Genomic DNA, 16,383 nt, shown 5'->3' with positions numbered 1-16,383 from the left:
ATGAATGGAAAAAAAAGCAGCTGCATTTGTAGCTCAGTATTCTTTGATTTAAGTCTTGTTTGGTGCTATTTTTGGTCTGCAGGTCATGTTTTGGTTTTACTTAGGGGTCACATCTGAGCAAGGGGCTCCTCTTCTTCCCACGCTAACTCGGGACATATTGGTGAGGACGAGAACAAATGTCATGAAAGATAGACAGAGACATGAAGGTACATCACATTTTCCAAAATTCAGTGCCTTCATACCACCCAAGGTACCCTAATCCTTTGAGGAATTTAAAATAGCTCCCTCGTTATGTTTCATCCTCCAGGGGAGCGTGAATGAGGGGCAGCCACCCCTCTCGGGAGAGCACAGCCTGTCCTCACTCATGTTGTGTTTATCAGCACACCCTTGCCAAGGACACCACTTCCAGGGCCCTGTTTGCTTAAGCCTTGTAGGGACAGACCCATGGGATGCACGCGTGGCATGGGGGCTTAAGGAGAGATGAAGAAGGGAACGGGAAGGAAAGAATGAGACAAAGGGTGAGAGACAAACTCCTTCCCCCTCTGTCTGCAAAGTGAAACGCACTGGCCTGCAGAAGGGTCTCCCAGGAGGTGGGGGGGGGACGGACACTGGTTGATATCAGCTCTGTTGTTGTTGTTGTGTAAATTTGGATTGGTGACAGGAGCCCACCATCTTGAGCCTGTGCTGAGTAAGGAATAGTAGACGAGTGTTATGTGTGTGGAGCAGGGTTATCTTGGGACTGTTGAGTGCTGGTGAGGGCAGCATGTACAGACAGGCTGTATGCAATATGAGATGCAGAGAGAAATTCTTTATCTAAGGCCACAGACCTCCAGACGTTACAGTGGACAGTAGCCCACCAAAAGCGGATGGCGTATTAATAGGAAATTATTCATGCGGAAGTGCTAATTATGCAGAAGAATGGCCCCCGCTAGTGATAATTACACATTATACTTCAATTGTGAATGCTGATGTATTTTATTGCTGTAGCTGATCAAGATTTTATAGCCTCAATTTGGGGAGTATATTCCACAGATTAATTTCTCAATTCATCATTTGGTCGAGAAAATATGACAAAAAAATAGTGAAGACACCTATCGCAATTCCTGCAAGTCAAACATAAGCAGCCAATCATCAAATATGAGAACCTGGAACCAGCAGATTACTGTAATTTTTGCTTGAAATATGTCATATGTTGTTTTTTTTTTCCGTGTTACCTTGTGAGATTTGTGTGTATTTTGGAGATGGTGATGTAGATGCAGATATCGATCCCTTTATCAGTGTTAGGTGCAAAGACTGATGACTCTCATGTCTGTGCAGTAACTGTGGAGCGACGCCCACAAATCCATTATCTTAACACACAAACTGTAAACAGGAAGAAGCAGGTAAATCAAGTGTAAAAACAAGATGTGGTTATCCAGGGGATTATATGCTGTTTTTGTTTTTTTGGTGATGAGCAGACAGGTGTTGTAGCAACCTTTTGCTGATGCGGTCTTGCAATATGACAGCTACAGTAGCTTGGAAAACAGCAAAACAGGGCACTGAATTTGATTAATTTTCTGTTTATCAGACCGCAGATGAGACAATAATTAGCTAGCATGCTAGTTCCTAACTGTTTGCTCAATGGGTTTCTGGTGCTGAGTAATGAGAAACGTTAATTCTGAAGGACTATGAGTCAACAGTTTGGGACAAGTTTGAGTCTTGTTACATTTTGCCTTGTGTACAGATTACATAAACTAGATAAAACATGTGAAATATAAACTGGTGGTAGGCTTATTTCTATTTTTTTTTTAATTGTACCAGACTTGTTATTTCTCCCAATTTCTAGTCGTTAAGATAAGCTAACCACCTTCCTGCTCTAGCTCCCTGGTTAGTGCACAGACGTGAGAGTTCGATCCTCTCATCTAACTCTTTAAAAAAAAAAAAACCTTAAAACTATATCGAGTACTGTAACTGTATAGAGATCTGCAACCTGAACAGCTCCACTGTGTTGTACTATATGGTGGTGCTGCTGCTGCTAAGGTGGTGGTAACACAGGAAGAAGGTCTAACCTACTCTCCTCTGGGGCTGCCGTCTTATCATCTGCCAGCAGCCAGCTATGCAGGGGCAGATCAGCCTGAGAGAAGCGAGCAGAGAGGCACCAAAATAAAGGCTGCCAAGCACATGAAAAGGAGGTCAGTGAGGTCATACAGGAAGCCATCTAAAAAAAAAAATAGCATTACACAAAATTTTCAAGTTCGAGTTTATGGAATTTATATGTGATCCATTAAATTTAATCAACAAAATCATCCTGCGCAGAGGGAGGGGAGAATGGTTTACACATGTTTGGTATTATTCTTTCCTTTCCATGTTCTAACAGTTTCTCTGTCTCAAATGCACCACTACAGACGTATACGCTAGTGTGACGATCAAACACAGAAACGTCATTCAACAGAATATCGTAACAAACCAACCAACAAACAAAGAACACGAGAGGCCTGTGTGAACTTGTGGGAGCGCTGCCTTCTACATGCACCACCCCTCCTCAGGATCTGTTTTGTCCTCACTCAGAGAAGAGATGAGCTGTCAAATCAAATAGCTTCTCCCAAACAAGTCATTTTACTGTCCTGTTTCAAGTGTTAACACAGGCTGCAAGCCGGACCTCTGAGTCAACTTGTCCATCGCCACACCTCGGCCTTTAACCACAAGCAAAATAGAAGCCCTCTGCGTGCCTTAGTTAGCAGTGTCAGCTGGGGCAAGGATAGGCATGCTGTTGAACAAGAGCTGCATGTCACGTCCATGAACATGAACACACACCAAGACACAGAGAGAGAGAGAAAGAGAGAGAGAGAGAAAGGGAGAGAGAGAGAGAGAGAGAGAGAGAGAGAGACATTGCTGTGACCTCTCACCTATTTCTCCAACCAGCTTGAGAAACTGTGGGAATCCTGTGAAGCCAGGCAACTTCATTGAAAGCTCTGGCATGGATAAAAAGAAACATAAGAGGCAGACAAGTGAAAACCACCACATCCTCTCTTTCTACGTCCTTGCAGCAGTGCACTCTCGCGGCCGGGTTATTCGTGAATGATGTGGTTGTGATCACATCTGTTAGAGGATAATTACTACAAGCATCTTTTTGTATCTATTGTGTCTGACATGGCAGTACACGCTACAAGAACATGACATAACAAGTTCCACCAGGACTGTGACTTCTGTTGATTAGTTTAAGAACACTAACATTAACACAAGCACAGATGCACAAAGCGTTCTTGCTAAATGTTTGTATCTGCTGCGTTACCAGGGTGTGGATATCATCATCACTGCAGGGTGAATACGCGTACTTATGTGTGTGCGTGTCTGCGTGAGTTGCCTAGCACCTGGTAACTGTATAGGCTGAAACCTTATCATCGTGCCTTTAGAAAGCTCATGCTGTGCTGGACTCTTGCTATCAGCTCTCACCGCCGTGGTAAAAACATGACAAAGTCTGCGGTAGAAAAAGTAGCGTCCAAAGGTGTCTGTATGAGACACAGACGTCTGGAGACACAACCCTGTTAGGTGTGGTTCATTTGTTTTCGATTTGCGTTCAAGATGTACGATCAAACAGCCAGGCCAGATTATTCACATGCACACTCACATGTATTACAAAACATGATATGACAAACTGAGTGCAATGCAAAGCTGTAATCCTATATTCACTGCCAAATGCTGAAGTACACACCCAGTCTCTGTTAATCCCTAATAACTTCACTGAAAGTCAGTATACAGTAGACTTTACTCAGTATAGGTGTTTCATCATCTGTATCCAATAACTACAGTATCTTCTGGACTGTTCTTTGGCCAGGAGGAACAAACAGAATGCATATCACACAAGTACATCACAAAATAATGAAGTAAATCATTTTAATATAACCTCGTAGATGTAAAATAATCAAAAGGATCTTCTGTCAAGAGGGTGTCTAAGAGGAGATGCACCAGGATTGCAAACCAACTTAAACTCACATCACATATTTCTTTCAGATGTAATAAATAATATCATTATGTCATCAAATTATATGTCCTAATTAAACATAATTATGATATCTGCCATTAATCAGGTCAAACTACAGGACTGCTCTCAAATTTGAGATGGGTCCAGTTGTGCAGATTAAATATGACTGATATCAACATGATGGCTCCTGCTGGGCTAAGTTTCAGTTGGCAGTGAGGACATAGGAATCCCAAATCCATTTAGAGTACAGGTTGATGTGTGCAGACTGCCTGAGTGACCACTCCAGTTTAGAGGCGACTAGTGTAGATCCTGTTGGATCCTGAAAACCAGCCATCATGGCCAGACTTTGGAGATAATTAAGCTATAAATAGTGTAGCATGTTGCCAGCTTTACTGAAAGAATTCCCTCTTCCACAATAATCCCTGGTGGCATGCTGGTGCATACCACATAAACATGCACATAGCCACACACACTCATCCATGCACGTGAACACAAGCAAGCTGAGACTGTAGGCTGCAAACAAAATAAAGTACAGTTGAGTATTCTGCACCAAATTTGACAGACTTCATCCAAACACAAACTGATCTCTCTCTCTCTCTCTCTCCCTCTCTCTCTCTCTCTCTCGCTCACACACACACACACACACACACACACACACACACACACAGTTATATCAACAGTCACCAGTCTGCACAATCTGCAGGAATAAAAGGCACTGGGTATTCTCAAAGCTTTACAGACTGCAGAATGAAGAAGTGACCACCAGGGGTTTTCAAAACTTCTCCACAGCTCATTGGTTACTCAAATGCTGCATTCAGAAAACTCACATCTGATTGGCTGGTGTAGGTTGAGTGGCAAGTGGAGGTCCTCCCCCACCAAGGCAAAGGGAAAAGATGGATATTGAGGGGGAGGGGAAAGAGGTCTATTTACAAATGAAATTTAAAGTAACATCACCAGCAGTCATTGGACAAGGAACGCTAAGATGGTTTGTGCACTAGGACTGTGAAATAATTTGAATGTTCAAGGTTGCCATGAGCATTTGTTTGGGTAAATGATTAATTTTATAACTCTGTCACAAGAGGAGGACATGGAAAGGAGATTGCCTTGTCTCATTCATGGTGGACAATATTTAGTGCCAGGTGAAAAGTATACACTGAAGTGAAATGAAACGATGCAGCTTAACATTTCAGATAAATAAGCATCCACAGTGTTATATATACAACACAAGGACGTGGATGAGAAAGAATTTGCTCTGCCTGTGGTCCAAAGTCTGCTCAGGAGTTCATATAACATGTTAGTTGCAGCAGCTTCTGTTCTCTTCTTTCTGTAACCGAATGCATTTAATTAAACACCAAGCTGACAATTTAATCACTTTTGCTGTCATCAGATCTTCATCTTTTCTTGTTGTACAAGACTTGTATTTGAAGCTACCCGAGCACAGACTCGGGATCAGTTTACCATCCCCCAGCCCTGACTCCAAACTGCAGCGACGCTGAAAGTAAGAGCTGATCAGGGATCAGTCTCTAAGTGAAGTCCCCTTTTCCATCTGGGTGCAGGTTGACAGCTCCTCTCGCCCAGCCCCCACCCTGTTACCTAGAGGCCCGGCTTGTGGCTTGTGTAATATTCCGATTGGCTGGTTTGTTCGGTGTGGGCGGGGAAAGGGGCGTGGACGATCGTATTGTGATCTCACAATCAGCTGTTTTGTACGCTCTACATTCTGATCCGAGGATCAGCTGGAGGCAGCAATAAACAGGAGGAAAATCTGCAGCGGAAAAAATAGAGAGGAGGGGGAAAAAGCTGCAGATGTTATGATCTGAAAACATCAGTGTAATATTTTTACACGAAGCCCTTCTTCTGAGAAGAAAGCCTTTTATTTTTGTATAATGGTGTTTTAACTACCTCACTTAAAGAAAATCTAAAGCTATGCTTTAAGAATTGTTGTCGTTTCTACTGTGTGTGAGATCTCGTTTACAACTTGAATAATATTGCAAAGGCAGGTAAGCCACTCTTTACTTTACTGCTTTAAACCTGATACTTGGTGTGTTTTTGTGTCAGTGTGTCCTCGAGAGGTGTCAAGCTACATTTGTCTCTGTCAGTGAAACGGCTGCATTCCTCATATCTACAGAAATATCCATCAGACATCAGCCATCGTGAAATTCTTGTAGAATTGCACAGCTTTGTCTGCCACAGACTCGTTTCATGGGCTGTCTGTGGCTGCTCCGTGATGACCTATTATTAGGTCAAAAATAGCCTAGATTTGAAAGCAGCATAGCAGGACAAACCAAACGGTTTGATTAGGTCGATTCGACGTCCTAACCCGCAAATGACACCAGCCCGAATACATCTTAGAGGACGCCAGCAGTCGTTGTTTGGTAAACTGCACCAAATGCTGATGTGGAGTCAAGTCGATGGCGGATGTTGATGTTTTTTTCTGGGAGGCGGACCTTGTAGGCTTCGCTTTTCTGCAAAAATAGCCACTCACGTTATTCTGTGAAATAACAGTGTCACTGTGCTGCCAGTGGCCCATCCACTCGATGTCTTTCTTGCTGTGTCGCTTAGCCACAACTGTCATTGCTTTGACCCTTCAGCTGTGCAGCTTATACGGATAATTCATGTTTAACCTGGATCCTCTGCTGGAAGTCTTGTCCTCTCTCGGCCAGTCGGCCGTCGACAGCCTGAGGCTGATTTTATTTTGGTTCCATTAATTTAAGGGTATCTTTGTGTATTTCAGATGTAAACATTGTTGCTGTGAGGATTTTTTTTTCATAACGTCAATGGGTTTCAACTCCGGACCATAACTGTCGACAATAGCACCCGTTCTCGTATGGATTCTTTTGCATAGCGTTGCAAACTGCAGATTAGACGGAACAATCCATATAGGTCGCATCTACGCGGTCCTGATATCTTACGTTTTCGCTATGTTTGCCATTCAGATCCCTTTTTTTTTCCTCCGGTCGCCAAATAGGCTGGAACCTCTCCGTCAGCGTCAGTGACGTATGCAAGACGTCACAGGCGTCTTGTTTTCATTTCGTGAGTCCCCTCCCATCCGGCTCCACTCCGCCTATTTTTATTTATTTATTTGTTTTTGGAAAAGACCAATGTCAAAAAAAAAAAAAAAAAAAATATATATATATATATATATAAAGAAATCCATATTTTATATTGTAGGTTGTGCAGTTCTGCCTGCAAAATCTTTTTTTATGGCGTCGCATTTGAATAAATACACAAAAGAAGACCTGTCAGTGCTCCTGATGACCATATAAGAATAAGGCGACAGCTCTCTGCTGTAGTGTGCAGGCTTGAGCTATATCCTCAGGTAACTTAGGTTTAGTCTTGCTAAGTTGCTCAGATTTTTCTTGAACTATGTTTACTTGTTACAGTTTACTTTCGAGGTTTATTTGTCAGGAACATGGCTCATTGATCAACAAGGGCGAAAAAAAAGAACTGTAAACACTCCTATCTGTTGTTCCTGTCCAAATACTAAAAAGGCATTCTAAAAATAGAATAAGCAGCCTGTCTTCTCAAATTAATATTTAAAAGATAATAAACAGGATAGCTCCTCACACATCCACCATTAATTAATGCCACAATATACTTACTGTTACTGTGATGTAGCTGCAATCCGGAGTAATACATAAAATATAGGACTGTTAAAAAGAGAAGAGGTTAGAAGGCAACAGCATGCTAACACCATCTTGACCACAAGTTTTCACACAAATGCTGTACATTTGTCCCTCTGCTTCCTCACATAGAAACGTTTTCACATGTTAATGTCCTGTGTTAATGGGTGGCAGTTGTTAGATAATGTTGTTAGACAGCGTATGCCATATTATCATGAGCTGCCTCTTCCAGGAGCCATATCAGTGGTGGTTATTTTTGCTCTATTAGCAGCATCAATAGCTATATTTACACCAGTCAGATAGGCCTGAATTGGCTGCCAAGGCCACCATACTGATAAAAGTGTTTTATCACAGGATTGCTGCATGTAGTCCATATTGAATGTGTTTCTTTCTTTCTTTTTCTTTCTTTTTTTTTTTTTTTGCGGGATATCTGCCACACCTTATGCAAAGCAACCCGAAGGCATCGCGACCAAAATTTTGTTTATCTGGATTTATTCGTCACAGTCTCATGACTTAAGTTTCTGTTAGTGCAGGAATGCATTAAAACAATCTCAGTGTTGAGGAAGGACTGCAGCGCTTCAGTTCAGACTCAGTCCATAGTGTCTTCTTGGATTTCCTTTGTAAAATCCCCAAAATATGACAACCACAGGCCATTTTTTATTTAATTCACCGGGTGGGATTTTTAACACATGACCTAGAAAGTGAGTCAAAATGAACTCATGAAACCCAGAGAAGTTTTGTCTCTCACTGTCTCTTGCTATTTTAAGCATACACCCATGTAAACCATCTCCTAGACAGTGACCATATTTGTTAAAATGATTATTATTTCATGTGACATAACAAATCTCAGGAGCATGTACTGTATGGTTGCAATTAGGATGTCTCTTCCCTCTGTTCCTGGTGGCCGTGGTGATTCTCCAAATAAGGATAAAAAGTGTCAGTTTCCCAACAAGCATCCATGCATATCTTCTTCCATGTCTCTTAGCTCTGTATAGAAATCTCGCTCTTTGTTTCACCTTTTAATCTGTGCTCCTTCGTTATTATTAACCTCTGTCATTTCTTGATCTACTCGTTTAGTTGATGAAAGAGTTGAATGTCGGCGGCGTGTATTGGATTCCCATGAGAAAGGCAGATCAGGCTGTGGGTCAAACAGATGGACTGGGTATGATAGGGTGCAAATAAATGAATATATTAATAAAAGAATAAAATAAGAAATCAATTCAACCTACATTTCAAGAGATATCTTTAAGTGTGTCAGCAGGTTGCAGAAGTATTGGCAGAGGGTTGCGCTCCGTTATCACTTCAGTCTCTCCTTCTGCACTCACGCGGTTTAAGTAAATAAAAGTTAGCCTTTGAACATGAAGGGGTTTGTCATGTAAGCATGGCTGTTCAAACATCTGTTCGACATTACATCATTATGTTAACACTTAGGTCAGGCACTTGTCCTTTGCTTCAGTACCTTCTGTTCTAATGCCTCTGACTTTCTTTGCATTTTAACGTTGTGCTCGGTCACTTTGTTTGACTTTGTGAGACTGTGGCTCTTTGTGTCACCTCCTTCCACCTCCTCCTCCTCCTCGTCCTCTCTGGCCTGTCCATCTGTCCTGAGATTGTGCTGATTGGTTACCTTAATTTCACGGGGGAGGGGGATGCAGCTATTGTTTACCAGCTTCTTGCATTTATTTCTTCATAAAACACATTTTTATGTATTACCACCCGCTGTAGCTCAGTGTTCCTCAGCCACAGTTTATTCATAGTTTAGGTCATCAACATGTGAAAGTTTAAATGTATGTATAATTTTATACACAGGGCGTACTGTATAGCCACTGGCATTTTGAAATCTCGTGATTCAGTTTTCATTTTTTTTACATTACACACTGGGTCTAGGTTGAACAGTCTTAACTGTTGTGCTTGACCCCTTCAAAGCCCATTGAATAACCTGAAATTATTGCATTGTCATCAAGTTTAAAAGTTGCTATGATCAATATTTTTATATTAAAAAACAGATCAAATTACTATGTGTTTTAGCGTCTTTTAGGTCACTGTTAGCATACAACTTTGCTGTTTAGGTTAATTCTTAGTGCCACTCCCCTTAACGTTGTTTCTGGATGCAGCAGACAGATGTTATCAGTGAAAAAGCACAAAGTTAGTGAATAACTAGAGAACATTGCAGAGCAATTAGCAGACAGAGAAGAGCCTAATGTTTCTCTGAAGAGCTGGTGGAAACCAAAACAGAGGTAAAACCTCTCCTGGATGTGTAAATAGGCAACTTTGGGCTAACAGATCTGCCTAAGGAGCTTTAGAAATTGACAATATGTCAGTGTTGTGCTTTTACAGTTGTTTGCTCTGCTCCCAAGGGACCAAAAACTCAGTTAGTATAGGTTTTTAAAACGAATACAATTTCCAGTTTTTCCTTATCTAAAATGCAAGCCATCTAGTGATGTTTAAGTGGAAACTTAAACCTGTTTTAAAGACCCATTGTTTGTGTCAGCCTGCCATTATAATATATATGGTTTTGAGGTTTGAGGCCAGAAAATGACTCCAACTTGTTGCAGTGTGCCTTGAAATATCCCTGAGAGAGCTCTTACCACACACATTGCTCACTTATTGTGCTTATCTAATGTACCCCGACAAAGCAGTAGGAAATTAACCCAATATGTGACTTCTCCTTTTTTATAGATGTCGTTTTTTAAGAAAATGTGTTGGCAGTGAAGCACCTAATCTTCTTATTACCACTAACCACCCCCTTCTTTCTCTCTCTCTCTCTCTCTCTCTCTCTCTCTCTCTCTCTCTCTCTCTCTCTCTCCAGGCCTTTGCTCCGAACCAAGTGAAACCTTACATTTGCACTAAAGAAGCCTGTCTAGTCCTGTTTATCAAAACCGAGATCCAGCAAAGGGCTTCAGTTGAAAAAAGAGACTCAAGAATTCTGATAAAGAATTGCATAAAACAGCAACAAGTGATACGTAAACACAAATAAGAAATTCAAAAAGGCAGCTACAGCTTTTTCTTTGTGGACAACAAAAAGCACCTGAGTCATCAATACTTGATAATATAGGCAGTCATGTTCCAGCGTCTGAGCAACCTGTTGTTTGGGGAGGTAGAAGAGGTGGCAGCTGAGCTGAAGGGACCCAACCCCTGTGTGACGGAGGCTGACGAGGAGGGATGGATGCTCGTCAACCTGCCTGGTGAGTCTCAGTAGAGGACATGCAGTGGTGGCTTGTCTGGATATTTCAGTGTGGCATTTTAGAGCCACACCAAACTATGAAATTCTAAAAATGTGATTTAGGTAGCTGAGAAATGCTTCTGTTCACTCTTGAATGCATATGCTACTAACATTTTTTAGAGTAGAAGTGATGATGGGGATGATGGGGTGAGATGAAGAATCAGTCGGGGCGTGGTTCAACTACACTGATGCTCACCCATATGGCTGCCACACCAACAGTGTTGTCTGTCTGAAGATGGAAACGCATAGTTCTCTGTGAACGTACATCTCCTTCCTCTTTGTTTATGATCTCAATCATGACAAAGGCAATTACTGAGTATGAAATTTTGCTTTGGTGTGTGTTCAGAAGCCAACCAAACATCAAAAGTGCCACTCAGCAGAGTCAAGACAGACATTATGTCAATGACATAATCAAAACCTTAGAGGGTCAACACAACTAATGATGTGACTCTTTTATGTTTTGTGTTTCCTTACCCCCTCTTCTTCCCCTCCTCCAATTTTTTTAAACACCCTTACATTCCCCACACTGGTATGTGTGCGCGTGCGTATGTGATCCCTTAAAAATTGCCCCCTTCATCCCGCATGGCTTTTTGAAAATCTGCCACATTTGCATCTTTTTTACAACCTCCCACCTTAAACATCTGTCTTTATTGGCCGTCTCATCCCCGATGTCATCGCTGCCATGTGCTCAAAAGAATCTGACTGCATGATGCAGGCGGAGGATGAGACGGGAGCCCCAATGATTGCACAATCATTTCCAGATAGTAACCAATCAAATCATCAGGACACACATACAAGGACTGAATGCCCGGCCCCCATTCCCCACGCGCCTCTCAAGCGCCGTAGAACACATAAAGGTCAGGCACGAGGTGCTGTAGCTTCATCAGACCCGCTGTCTTGTCCGAGTGCTAGCCCGTCAGACTTGGGTGCCACTACACCTGTGACCCTGCCGAGACGGGCCAGACTGTCCACGCCCTCCTCCACCCCGTCAATGTCTCCTGGCTCTGGAAGTGAGTGTGGGGGCAGTGGGGGTAGCAGTAGGGCAGGCCCAGAGAGAGGCAGCATGGATGAGAGCTGGTTTGTCACCCCTCCCCCCTGTTTCACTGCAGAGGGAGCCACAGCGGAGGCCAGCCCAATGGAGGACCTGCTCATCGAGCACCCCAGCATGTCTGTGTACGTCTCCTCCAACAACTTGTCCATGGTCTCCAACAGCAACTTGTCTGTGCTGGGAGAGGAAAGCATTGTCAGCCTGGCGAGCAGCGTGAGGTAACAAATTACACTCTTTATGCAAGCTACACTTGACCTTCACCCGCCTTTTCAGCATCAGCACGACTATCACAACAATAACACCTATTCTCACATTTTTTTTCCCCTGCCCTTGCAGCAGAGTGGTCGAGCCAGCTGCTGCCCCCGCCACCCGCAGCACTATGCCCACCAGGGTGAGCCGTGGAGCAGCTGCCCAGGCTGGAGCTCTGGCCAAGGTCACCCAAGTGGCCAGGGTCCAGCGTAGCAAAGCCCGCATCGAGCGGCGCCATCTGGGCCGCAACCGCATCCAGCGCCAAAACCTCACCAGGGAGCAGGTCCCCCGCCATGCAGCTCACACCAGAAACACCTTCCTTCACCAGCCCAGCAAGCGCAACGTCTGCCACTAAACTCTCCAGCAACCAGGGGGCATCGTTTACTCTGAGGGCATTAGTAGTGCATCGTCAACTCCAAGACACCCAAGATTAAATGTATTCGCTCACTGCATATTTGATTTCATTTCTGCATATTATATCATATTAAACTCAGATACCAGTAGATCAGTAGCTTTTTTTGGTTTGGATAAGCCACAAACTGAGTCCACCTGGTAGTTTTATGCCCCATTCTGCTGTTATGAACCAAGCCCTCTGAGTAGATCTGTGTAGACTTTTATTATAGTTATTGTCCATTGCAGTATCCAAACAAAAAAAAAAATGTCTTCAAAATATTTATACAGGTTATACTTAGTAACAATAACTTCTGAAAAACTACTAAAAGTTTAGCTCTATTGATGCTGATTTTTTTTTCTCCTATCTTAGTAAAATATTCTCTTTTCTTTCACTTTTTATCAAGGCATGTCTTTTTAAAATATGAATTTAACAATTAAATCCCTGAAATAGTTGTTAAATTTGGACACAGCGATTGGATATTTTAATATATTTAAATAGCCGTGTGTACTTTGAGACTTTTCTGGTGGAAACAATGCAAGAGGGAGATGAGTTAAGCCTACGTCTTTGAAGCTTTATAGTGCAGGTGATTTTGTTTTGTTTTGGTTTTTTTTTTCAGAGAAGGTGGAAGAATATACCGTGTGTGGCGAGTGAGAGAGAAAAATCACAAGACGTTTGTTCCTCTCCAGTTTGGTCTGTCAACATGCAACGTAAAAAAAAAAAAAAAAAAAAAAGCCAAAGGCGAGGAAATACGAGCAACCCCTTTCATCATAGGAAACAAACGTTGTGATATTTCTCTCTTCTCACTTTGTGGAAGATGGGAGCAAGTAGAAGATGGTGACAGCCCGAGCAAAACAGAGTAAAGAGTAAAAAGCAATGTCACGATGAATTAGAACCACATTATTCTAGTGGTAAAAGGAATGTGGTTAAGATGAAATGGTCATAGGGAAGTGTTATGTAACCCTCTGAGTGGCGGCCCTTGTTTTGCATATTTAATCTGTTCCTCTGGATGAGGAGTAAGGCACCTTCTTTTTGTGAACACGAAGATTTGTGTTATGGGCACCCATAACAAATATAAATAGACATATTGACAGGGAGTATGAATGAGGTGAAAGCATACAGGGCTTGCCTTTGGGTTGCAGGGTATGGCAGGTCATAGTAAGTGCAGAGCGGTATTGATGGCAACTCTTTATTTTGTTTTGTTGTTTTCTGCTCATTTTGTCCCATAAATTGTACCATTATTTTACAGTCTCTCGCTCTGCATGCTTCCACCAGGGACAGGAAAGAAAGCTTGTTCCTGTCAGACAAAGTACACGTTTGGCTTTTAAAGATAACAAACAAAAAGAAATTGCTCCCTGTGGATCATACACAGCATACTGATCATTAAATGTGTGGTCTGTAAACTAAAGCAATGTGCCCGGCACACATAAGCCATTTTCATCCACAGTGTGTGCTGTGAACTTACGTTATCCATGAGAACACCAAAAACAAAGTGCGATCTATTGGCACATCAGTTCCTTTCATTGTCACTGACTGCCCAGGACAACGCTATCATCTTGCTTATGGATGTGCAACCCACCGCTTTCTAACATCTTCTCCATCGCCGTCTGTCCCTTTCTCATTCGCACATCCAGCACTAACAGAGTCCACTTAAAGATCTAGCTTACTGATATGTATTCAACAACAATAGTAAACAATGGTGCTGAAGTGTATACTAATGTTTGTAAATTATTTGAGACATGGATGTAAGTTTGCACTGTCATACATTTTGTGAGTCGACGTTTTAGCGGCGTGCTGTGTGCTTGTTTTTTCTTTTGTGATATTTTGTTTTTCTTTTTTGTTTTTGATTCAAATTGTGTGTGAGAAGCTGTACTGACACGTTAAATGCTAGAAACTCTTTAAAAAGACATGAATAATGGTCATTTATTTGTCTCTTGTAAATATTACAAAAACAATTTATAACGCTCCGGTAGATGTCAAAGCCTCTCAGGACTTGTGTCCACAGCATTGTGTCCAATGGGATTAATGAGAAACCTCTCTCTGCCTCACCTCTGTGCTCGTTATCAAATCAAGAGGGCGTTTCAGTGGCCAAAAGTGGTGTCTTTGCCCCAACTTCAGTCTCATTTCCTTGAGATGTGAACAGCACTAGACTCAGAGTTGATGTGCCATAGGCAAACACTGCCCTCCAGAGGGTCCACTTAGCACAGCACTAGCTGTATGGATGCTGGTGAGGATACAGTACAACGCTTTTTGTACGATCTGTACTGGTGCGTTCAAAAGGACAGCTTGAGAGTCAGTGGCTTCATTTTTGATTGTCTGGAAAGTGGAAATGTCTCGTCTCATCTAGATTTTCTAGAAAAGAAAGAATCACATACCGCAAATTTTTCATTTCTGCCAATAATCCTATACATGACTGTTTTATTCGAAATCTGTTATTATCTGTTCATTAATGATAGAATTATGAATATGATCTTTTTTTCTGTTTAAAGATGACTATTATGTATCCTGTTGATTCCTCTGAATGGTGCAGGAGATGGATCTGAGGTGATGAGTCCAACATGCACGCACACACTCACACAAAGTGATCTCTATGTGGGCTTCCTCGCTGCCCAGGGCTTAGTATTCTAACTGATTGTGTCTCTGAGATTGAATTTGGTTTTGCCTGTTGGAGAATTGTACATACAGAGTGAAACAGGGTAATAATAAGAGATCACGGGTGGAAGTGTGGGTGCATGCAAAATGTAAAGATCACCATAGATAACCATGTGCTGCCGCAAACCTGTCCTGTTTTCCTTATTTTCATTTCTTCCTTTCTCGCCTGTGTCATGTAAAAAGGAAATGTGCTCTCAGTATGGTGTGTGTGATTATTGAAAGGTGTGGTTTAAGACTGAAAGTCATCTAACAATGGGGAGAGGGAGTGGTCACCAGGTGTGTCAAGCTTATATGATGTGGAAAGGGAAAGGATGAGGCAGGAGACAGATAGTTCATATATATATATACATATATATATATATAAAGAAATTAAATGTATTATAAAAATACAATAGAATATGCTTGTATTTTCCCATATAGTTATTAGAACACTTGTTCACCAATAGGATGTTTTAAATGAAAGGCGCTGAATGTCTGGGGAGTTTCATGTTTTATGTTGTGCCCTGAAATGATGGCAGCTTAAAAACACTTGGGGTTTCGCCCATGTTACATCTCAATTAGTACACCCCTCCCCCCCCATAAAAATGAAATATATAGACATATAAAATTTGGTGTATCTGATATCTACAGTATGGTGATTGTGCCTTTCACTACTTCTGCATGGTTTTTGTGATGTACTGATTTTTCCATCCCCAAAGTGGACGGTTGTCCACTGACAGGCAAGACCTATGCAAAAATCAACGGATGGGTTTTCCAGCATCCATTCAGAAAACACAGGTACCCGCCAAAAAAACAACAACAACAATAAATACTCAGGTTAACACCTGAATCTTGTGTCATTATTTTCCTGTGGGAGAGAAGGAGGAATGGGATTAGATCAGAGAGTGTGTGATCTGTCGTGGTGGTATTCAGATACCTTAATTAAAAGTCGCAGCACCACAATGAAGGTTAAAGTCTTGCAAATTGTACTAAAGTAAAAGCAAGCCTTTAAGGGTGTACTTGCCAATGTTTACTACATTATTTGCTTATTATTTCTGATGCATTAGCATGTAAGGTCAAGAGGGCACTAACTGGAAGTAGTTCACATTTATTTAGGTGGATAAACCTTAAACAATACACCAAATTTTGCAAGCTGGTCAAAGTAAATGTAGCTGTCAAGCAGAAATGTAGTGGAGCAAAAATCACAATATTAGGTAAATAAGGTATTAGGTAATATAAGTAAAGTACTTCAAAATTGTTCCG

General features: G+C 41.8%; 2 protein-coding genes across 6 annotated transcripts in view; one reads left to right on the top strand and one right to left on the bottom strand.

Annotated features, from left to right (window-relative positions):
- Positions 1–16,383, bottom strand: part of LOC143326695 (protein NLRC3-like) — a 206,867-nt gene that overhangs the window by 38,721 nt on the left and 151,763 nt on the right. The gene's annotated exons all lie outside the window — the stretch shown is intronic.
- Positions 5,637–13,201, top strand: tp53inp2b (tumor protein p53 inducible nuclear protein 2b). 5 transcript variants are annotated; one of them, XM_076741081.1, is made up of 5 exons: positions 5,637–5,958; positions 10,388–10,763; positions 11,497–11,811; positions 11,911–12,067; positions 12,186–13,201. In XM_076741081.1, exons 2-5 carry the CDS (start codon positions 10,640–10,642, stop codon positions 12,451–12,453), a joined length of 864 nt encoding a protein of 287 aa, XP_076597196.1. In that variant the 5' UTR covers positions 5,637–5,958; positions 10,388–10,639; the 3' UTR covers positions 12,454–13,201. The 5 variants fall into 5 exon arrangements, with proteins under 5 accessions (XP_076597196.1, XP_076597198.1, XP_076597197.1 ...); XM_076741082.1 differs by having other exon boundaries at positions 5,669–5,954; XM_076741083.1 differs by lacking the exon at positions 11,497–11,811 and having other exon boundaries at positions 5,665–5,958.

This window comes from Chaetodon auriga, chromosome 10, assembly GCF_051107435.1.
Source record: "Chaetodon auriga isolate fChaAug3 chromosome 10, fChaAug3.hap1, whole genome shotgun sequence".
Lineage (NCBI taxonomy): Eukaryota > Metazoa > Chordata > Actinopteri > Chaetodontiformes > Chaetodontidae > Chaetodon > Chaetodon auriga.
This window is presented reverse-complemented; position numbering and strand designations above follow the sequence as displayed.

Coding starts and splice junctions, on each gene's coding strand:
- tp53inp2b (XM_076741080.1), top strand. CDS start 10,640: ATGTTCCAGCGTCTGAGCAACCTGTTGTTTGGGGAGGTAGAAGAGGTG. Junction 10,764..11,496: donor GATGCTCGTCAACCTGCCTG/GTGAGTCTCAGT, acceptor TGTGCTCAAAAG/AATCTGACTGCATGATGCAG. Junction 12,068..12,185: donor AGCCTGGCGAGCAGCGTGAG/GTAACAAATTAC, acceptor CTGCCCTTGCAG/CAGAGTGGTCGAGCCAGCTG.